Consider the following 7,687-nt stretch of genomic DNA (forward strand, 5'->3'; position numbering starts at 1 on the left):
GACAAGGCGCTTCCTCTCCAGGGCCTCAGTTTCCCTATCTGTAAAATGGAGTGATAGCACAGAACTGCCCACCTTGCAGAGGCGCCCGAAGCCCTGATGGGATAACGGATGAGAAGGAGTTTTCGTTACGAAGAGCCAGCTGAAGCGGATGCACGGAAGGAGCGCGCAACCCTCAGCGACGGCAGTGGCCCTCGCGTCCTTCACATTCCCCCACATCCATCCCGTGGATTATGGGGAAGGCACTACTCCAGGGGTTCCCACAGAGCGGACCCTGGAACGAGGATCTGGGGATGCGGTGAAAGGGCAGCCCAGAAGCTGAGTCCAGAGCTGTGGGCGTCACCCCAGAACCTACAACTAAACCAGTCAAGGCCAGTCAAGAAGTACCCGTAGTGGGCTGGGCTGAGCACTTATTTTTCTCAGAATTCTGGACCTCTGGAGGAAAGGAAAGGGATCCAGTTGGATATATAGTCCTTCTTAGCGCCCCCTACGTCTCTCCCCAGGGGTAAACCCGGCCTACACTGTTCGGAGTGAACAGTGGATAGCTCGGTACTTCACAATTAACCGGCAATGGGAGGTTTGAGCAAGTTTGCTTTATGAAGTAATAAAAATTCTAGCTTTGGTCTTTTATTCATTATTTGAACAATTACCTATTGCACACCTATTACGTGCCAGACAGTAAGAGCCTGGATAGTCTCTCCTCATTTTTCAAAGTCGCTAAACGCTACCAGAGGGCATAGGGGAGGCCCGTAACCTAGGAGTTCTGGCTCCGCCCCTTCTGCGTTTGGCCTTCCCTGCTCCTCCCATCACTGCTTCACTCAGAGGCGGCTACTGGCCCAAGACGACGACAGAAACGAATCTCTGATGTCTACTGCATTCTCCAGCTTAGGGCCTCAAGCCCAGTAGCAGAGAAGTCGAGGTCTAATGTTACACCACCGATCTGTTTCGCCTCAGTTTCGGGGTCCATCCGGAAAGCTCTCAGATAGGATCCTCAGTGAGACGGCATTCGATTAAATCGGTCTGTCTCTACAGGCCAAAGAGGCGGGTTTGGCCGCGGCCGCTCCTAGGCCAAAGCGAGACGACCTTACTGCGCACGCGCAGTAGACAGCCGATGGAGCCACCAATGGAGCCGTCCGGAGGGGAGCAAGAGCCCGGAGCCGTCAGGTACCGAGCACTGGAGGGGCAGAGGGAGGGAAGAGGGACCCGGGGGAGGGGAGCTGAGCCGGGGCAGGGCCTAGGGGTTGCTCTATGCGCAGGAGCATAAGAGGGGCGTACTCGCAGGTAAGTGGCCTGAGGACACCAACGCCCCTTTACCCGCAGGCTCCTGGACCTGCCCTGGGAAGACGTGCTGCTCCCACACGTCCTGAACCGGGTCCCGCTGCGCCAACTGCTCCGACTGCAGAGCGTTAGCAGGGCCTTTCGGGCGCTAGTGCAGCTGCACCTGGCCGGACTGCGCCGCTTCGACGCCGCTCAGGTGAGCCGGGGTCCGAAGCCCCGCCCCCTCATGGTACCGCCCCCGCCCCGCCTCCAGCCCAGCCCCCAGCCCAGCTGTATACACTTCCGGACTCCCTTGGGCCGCCGGGGCTGCCCGGGAAGCGATCCACGCAGCAAGGAGTACTCCCAAAGGGCGAGCACTGGGTAGCGACTTAAAGGGAACATGCGGTCTCTTCTGGGAGGGCAGGTGGCTGCCAGGAAAGAACTCTTCAGGGGTGGACAGGCAGCGCCCGTCCCGCCTGCTGGACAGGCTGAGTTGAGCTGCTTCCGCGCCCTCAGGTGGGTCCGCAGATCCCGCGGGCCGCTTTTTCCCTGCTGCTGCGGGACGCCGAGGGGCTGCAGGTGCTGCTGCTGGCGCCGTGTCACGAATGGCTGTCAGACGAGGACCTGGTGCCGGTGCTGGCGCGGAATCCGCAGCTGCGGAGTGTGGCGCTGGCGGGCTGCGGGCAACTGAGCCGCCGCGCGCTGGGGGCGCTGGCCGAGGGCTGCCCCCGTCTGCAGCGCTTGTCGCTCGCACACTGTGACTGGGTGGATGGGCTGGCGCTGCGCGGCCTCGTGGACCGCTGCCGGGCCCTAGAGGAGCTGGACCTCACTGCCTGCCGCCAGCTTAAGGACGAGGCCATCGTGTACCTAGCGCAGAAACGCGGCGCCGGCCTCCGCAGCCTCTCGCTGGCTGTCAACGCCAATGTGGGGGACGCCGCGGTCCAAGAGTTAGCACGGAACTGCCCGGAACTCGAGCACCTTGACCTTACCGGCTGCCTCCGCGTTGGAAGCGACGGCGTCAGGTGCCCGGGCCTGGGGGGGATGGTGGGGTGGAGGGAGGGCAATCACTCAGCCTCTGGGGGTAGGCGAGCTGTAGTTGTCAAAGGGCTGGACTGGGGGTTCTGGGTCTTCCTGCTAACCACAGCACCCCAATCCTGAACCGAAAATACCTCTAGGATTGCCCAGGCCAGGGAGCCCACAGTTTAAAAACTTTTAACCAGCACTTACACATTGGAAGATTTCACATAGAAAGTCGATTTCTGGCTTTTCTTCAACAAGGGGTAAAATGTACAATCCTAGGTGGAGCTGAGGAGCAGGTACCCTTTTTATTTTTTATGTATTTTTTGTAGAGAGTAGTCTATGTTGCCCAAGCTGATCTCAAGCTCCTGGGCTCAAGCAATCCTCCCACCTCAGCCTCCAGAGTAGATGGGATTACAGGAGCGGGCAACTGCGCCCCACTTAGGTTTCCCCTTTAAAAGAGACCAGAAGTCTCCAGCTAACTGGAGGCATGGAGTATATGTCCCCAAGACAGGCCTCCTCCCTTGTGTAGGGAGGAAAAAGTATGCCCCAAGCTGGAGGGAGACCAGGACTTTCCTGGAGCCAGTCCCAGGTTGAGTGGGTTTGGGCCCCACCCCTTCCCCTGCCAAAGGTGCAGTGGCCTGTGGTGGCCTCGTGCCCCTATCCTCACCCCACTCCTCTCTCAGGACATTGGCCGAGTACTGCCCCGCGTTGCGCTCACTGCGGGTGAGGCACTGCCACCATGTGGCCGAGCCCAGCCTGAGCCGCTTGCGAAAGCGCGGCGTCGACATCGACGTGGAGCCACCGCTGCACCAGGCCCTGGTACTGCTACAGGACATGGCGGGCTTTGCACCTTTTGTCAACCTGCAGGTCTGACCCACCTGCTGGTGGGAGCACAGCTGGACTGTGTGGCTGGGGCCTGACACTTGAACTGTAGGGAAACTGAACTGTGGGGACCTCTGGTGAGAGGCCAGTGCCCTGCCCCACCCTGGAGCTTCAAATAAAGAGCTTTTTACCCCCTCTTGCCTGGTGCTGCCCTGTCGGAGACTAGGGGATGTGAGGTTGGGGAGGGAAGGTCAGACAGGCATAGTATCCCAGCCCTGAGGTAGAAATGACCAGAATGCACTCACACCTTCCTTGGGCCACCTTTACTGTGCCCATGGAGGCAGCCCCGAGAGTAGGTTAACACTGTGGTGCAAGGAAATAGAGAAGGGGGATAAAGAAGGGGGACAGGAATTAGGGAGGCCCCTATGTGGGGGTGTAGGGCTCCTGCATCCCTCTGGGACCTGAGCCTAGAAGGCTCCAGCAGAGTCCGCCCAGTGCCTCAGTGGAAGCGGTACTTTCTGGCTGGCTTGAGGTTGATGTATGTCGCCTTCATCTCCTCAGCCTCAGGGTTCCGGACGTCTTTGAATCGCTCCCCTTTGGTGCTCACTACCTGGTTGTCGATGTATCGGATCAGCTTCTTGGGGGCCTGTCAGGCAATCAAGCAGTGAGTGGCAGGAGCAGGGGCCAGGAGCCAGTCCCACCCATTCCACATCCCCAGCACCTCTCACCTCCTTGGGAGCCATGGGCCGGTGAACCTTCTGATCCTCTGCGCTATCCACCATCATGTACCTGCCAAAAACTGGCTGGGTGAAGCTCCTGTCACCCTGGGAAGACCCTCCAGGGCCCAGCCCACCCCAGCCCAGACTCACTTCTGCAGGATGAAGGACTTCAGCTCATCCTTTTGGGGGCCTCTGAGGCGCCTGGGCAGGTCCTGCAGAGAGGGGAGGCCTGGTGTAGGCCCAAGGGCACCAGCAGGGGAAAGAGGGAGGCATAGGTAGGGGTGGGGGCTTAACACTAAGGGGGAATGTAGCTGAGGCTACATACGGCAGGTAGGGGACTGGGAGAAGATACCTGGTTGGGGCCATCCCAGGCTGGAGGCCCCTCTTCCTTCCCCTCTACCAGCATCTGCACAGCTTCCTCCAAGTCACCCCGAGCTTTGGCCAGCACCCACTGGGCCTGTTCCACGGAACAGGTAGGGAAGACCTCCAGGAGTACATCTACCCCTGGCAGCAGCTCCTCTTCAGCGCTGGCTGCCTGTGGGCACCATGTTAATCAGAGGCAGTACTTCCTCCTCTCCCTCCCCCTCGGTGCCTCATCTGTGCCCTCCTCTACCAGTACCTCATCTTGGGTGTCCCCAGCAGCATCAGCAGAAGACCTGGTCTCTCTTTTGAGCTTTTCAGGCCGTTGCAGGGGCTCTGGGGAGATGGGCACCTGGCTTTGCACACCGGAGCTCTGTGGTTGCAGGTTCTCTTACAGAGACAGAGCATCTGGTTGGCCAGGGCTTTAGGGGGGGCATGGGGAGTTATGTATTACTCAAGTGCCCAAAGCCCCAGACTTACCTTTGTTCCTGGCATCACTCAGCTGCCCTGAGAGCTTCTGCATCATGTCCCCTATTGTGCCCCTGAAAAGACAAGGAGGGTGGTGAAAGGACAACTCTGCCCTCCCCCCACAAGCAGCCAGACTCCTTCCTCCTCCTGACCCCTGCCAGGTCCCACCTGGGGATGTGGGCGAAACCAGGCACATAGGCCTCCATCATCTCAGTGAAGGCCTCCATGTCGAAGTTCTCCTCTGATGGGCCTGCGGGGCCCAGATCTTCCAGGACCCCAAGCACATAGGAGAAGATGACCTCATCCAAGCCACTGCAGGAAGGAGACAGGACAAGCCCTGGGTAGGACACTGGATACCTCCAGCACCCCACCTAGCCTGAGACTCCAGCCCTCCAGCTTCATGAGGTCCTTAAGCTAGACCTCAGTCCTTGAGGCCAGAGACTATCCCACCCTCCTTCAGAGCTATGGTTTCACATCTGTCCAACAAAGATGACAGGGACAGGATGAGAGGTCAGGCCACCTCAACAAATGGTAATCGGCCCTCCCCCACCTCAGGAATAGGGCTGAGTGCTTTGCTCCCTGGTCTCTTCACCAGCCAGGGTCCAGAGTACTGCTTGGCAGTGCCAGCCCTGGCCCTAGCGTGATCCCTCTGGGGCAGCTGCTGCTACCTGAGGTCGGCCTCCGGGAGGTGCGTCTGGACAAAGGCAAGGAGGGCTGCACTGACAATCCTTTCCAGCTCCATGCTTTCTCCTCTTCTGAAGGAACACAAACAGACAGGATTGCCAGGCCCTCTCCTGCCTGCCCCCACCCACTGGGCCTGGGGGCAGCGGCTCCTCCCTCCTGGCCTGCCAGTGGAACCATCTGTAGGTGTCTAGATGTCACCCTCCCTACTGCCCCAAGCAGAGCCACAGCCCCTCCCCCACCTATATCTCACCTCCTGCAGCCTGATACACAGCAGGGCACTGTCCCCAGAGAAGGCCTTCAGAGGGAAGCCCCCCCCACACCCTTCCCTCTCCCTGTCACCCTCCCCCATCCCATTCCCCAGCAGCAGGCCTAGACCCTCTGGCAAGAAGCCAAGGTCTTGGGGTCACATGCCTCCTGGCTAAGGAATCCCATTATTGACGGGGCCACTTGGCCCCCAAGTCTAATCACAAGGGGCCCCATTGTCCAGCCTCTCAAGGAGCAGACCTTGGGACCAAGCACAGCACTTCCCCCACCCAGAACATGCCACCCACCTTCTGCACAAAGGGGCTTTTCTGGCTCTGGGGCCCAGATGGAAGGGGAAGTCTTTCATGGAAGTCTCTCCTGTCTAATCCCTGCCCCTGCAGCAGCCTGGGGCTATCAACAGAGGATTTTGCATCCTCCTTCCCAGGGCCTCCGGAGCCCCACAAGATCCCTCTCCCACCTCTCCAAACTCCCCACTCCTGCCGCACAGACCTCCTTGCTGTTCCTCAAGCCTGCTGAGCTGCTTCCTGCCTGTCTCCCAGACACGCACTTGGCTCATCCTCACACTTCCTCCAGGCCTCTGCTCAAATGTTACCTCCTCAGAGAGACCTTCCCAGACTAACCTACTAAAAATAAGTGTTCCCCATACTCCTGAATCCCTTACCCTGCTACACAGCACTTCTCAGTTTAACATTATTTTGAGTTTATTTGCCTATTGTCAGTCCGCCTCCATAGAATGTGGGGCGAGGGGGACACTTTGTCTTACTCATTGGTGTAGCCCTAGAACCTAGAAAAATGCCTGCACTTAGGTGCTTGATAAATAGTTGTTGACATATTTCATCCCCACCTACATGATTTTGATTCTCACAAGTCTGTGCCTGGAAGTTAGGAACACGAGGGTGGTAATGAATGTTTCCTGACCCACAGGTCCAAATGTCAGCTCATCATCCCACTCAGAAGGCTCTGAGGCACCTCAAATTCCGCCCACCCCAAACTCATATGTTCTGGTCTGTTCACACCCTCCCCTACCTCCTGCAGTGGCCTGGATGAGTGTCATCAGCTGATACCACTCACTCAGCTGCCAAACCTGAAACTTGGGGATTACCCTTGATTTTGCCCTTTTTCACCCCCACCTGCGGCACCCAATCACCAAGTCCTGTCAATTCTATTCCCTCGTTATTCTCCATTCTATCCACTTCTTCTCATCTCCAGCCTGGCTTCTGCTCCAACATCTCTACGAGAATTTCTTAGCCTGAGGTCATCAGTTACTTTTCAGGTTTCGGTGTAATTAGGTTGAACTATATGAGCTCGGCAATTTTGTCTGGTTTTGTGATCTACAAAAAAAGGGCAATTTCTCATGCTTTCACCTTATTTGCCCTTTCAACAGCACCAACTTTGGTTTCTGAGACATCAGACACTCCTGGTATCCTTCTACCTCTCTGGCCATTTCTTCCCAGGCTCCTTCTCTGTCCCCTTCCCCTCTGCTGCCCTCTAGTCTCGGGAATTCCTCAGGCTTAAAGCTGCTGCTCCTCTCTCCTCACTGCGTGCCCGCTGTCTCACGCCTCCCTGAAGACCTCATCTGGCCCACATTTTTATGTATCAGCTCTACGTCACCAAGTCCCAAATTTTCAATCCTCTAGTCCAGTCTCCTCCTCTGAGCTACAAACCTGGGACATCTACCTCCCTGACACAGCCATGTGGACGTCTTCCAGGCATCTCACGCTTAACATGTCCCACACTGACATTCTCTCAAGTTTTTTACTCCTCCAAGGCCATCCTCAGTAAATGCATGTCCAGGCACCTGGCTGTTCCTGCCCCAAGTCCTATCCTTGACACCACCCACCTCTTGCTTTCCCTCTCCAGTCGGTCGCCAAGCTCTGACCACTCTCCCCACATCTCCTCCTCTCCACGTCTCCTCCCGCTCTGCTCCATCTCCTGCCTGCAGGAGCTTCCTAACCCTTCTCCTGACAACCTATTCTCCACATCATAGCTGACTGATCTTTACAAAATCATGTCTTCTGCTTAAAGTCTAGCAGTGCCTTCTCACTACCGTTTGGATAAATCCAGAATCTTTTCATGGCTTTTTTTTTTTTTTTTTT

The 7,687-nt window shown here is 57.3% G+C and overlaps 2 protein-coding genes across 2 annotated transcripts in view; one reads left to right on the top strand and one right to left on the bottom strand.

Moving 5' to 3' along the window:
- Nucleotides 1-3,293, top strand: FBXL15 (F-box and leucine-rich repeat protein 15). Its single transcript, XM_012661702.1, has 5 exons — nucleotides 1-295; nucleotides 1,030-1,161; nucleotides 1,318-1,471; nucleotides 1,771-2,276; nucleotides 2,958-3,293. The coding sequence occupies exons 1-5, from the start codon at nucleotides 231-233 to the stop codon at nucleotides 3,145-3,147; spliced, it is 1,047 nt and encodes a 348-aa protein (XP_012517156.1). The 5' UTR covers nucleotides 1-230; the 3' UTR covers nucleotides 3,148-3,293.
- A 111-nt stretch (nucleotides 3,294-3,404) lies between these two features.
- Nucleotides 3,405-7,687, bottom strand: part of CUEDC2 (CUE domain containing 2) — a 7,673-nt gene continuing 3,390 nt past the window's right edge. The window contains exons 2-9 of the mRNA XM_012661772.1: nucleotides 5,312-5,398; nucleotides 4,812-4,955; nucleotides 4,656-4,717; nucleotides 4,435-4,565; nucleotides 4,168-4,350; nucleotides 3,966-4,027; nucleotides 3,825-3,885; nucleotides 3,405-3,742 (exon numbers count right to left, since the gene is read on the bottom strand). Of these exons, the coding sequence (XP_012517226.1) occupies nucleotides 3,596-3,742; nucleotides 3,825-3,885; nucleotides 3,966-4,027; nucleotides 4,168-4,350; nucleotides 4,435-4,565; nucleotides 4,656-4,717; nucleotides 4,812-4,955; nucleotides 5,312-5,385 (864 nt within the window). The 5' untranslated portion in view covers nucleotides 5,386-5,398 and the 3' untranslated portion in view covers nucleotides 3,405-3,595. The remainder of the gene's footprint in view (nucleotides 3,743-3,824; nucleotides 3,886-3,965; nucleotides 4,028-4,167; nucleotides 4,351-4,434; nucleotides 4,566-4,655; nucleotides 4,718-4,811; nucleotides 4,956-5,311; nucleotides 5,399-7,687) is intronic.

The sequence above is a fragment of the Propithecus coquereli genome, unplaced genomic scaffold (genome assembly GCF_000956105.1).
Source record: "Propithecus coquereli isolate 6110/MARCELLA unplaced genomic scaffold, Pcoq_1.0 Scaffold73, whole genome shotgun sequence".
Classification (NCBI taxonomy): domain Eukaryota; kingdom Metazoa; phylum Chordata; class Mammalia; order Primates; family Indriidae; genus Propithecus; species Propithecus coquereli.

Bases quoted from the DNA above. Each gene is read 5' to 3' on its own strand.
- FBXL15 (XM_012661702.1), top strand. From the start codon at position 231: ATGGGGAAGGCACTACTCCAGGGGTTCCCACAGAGCGGACCCTGGAAC. The intron at 296-1,029 runs GTGAAAGGGCAG...CTGTCTCTACAG, and splicing joins AACGAGGATCTGGGGATGCG to GCCAAAGAGGCGGGTTTGGC. The intron at 1,472-1,770 runs GTGAGCCGGGGT...CCGCGCCCTCAG, and splicing joins GCCGCTTCGACGCCGCTCAG to GTGGGTCCGCAGATCCCGCG.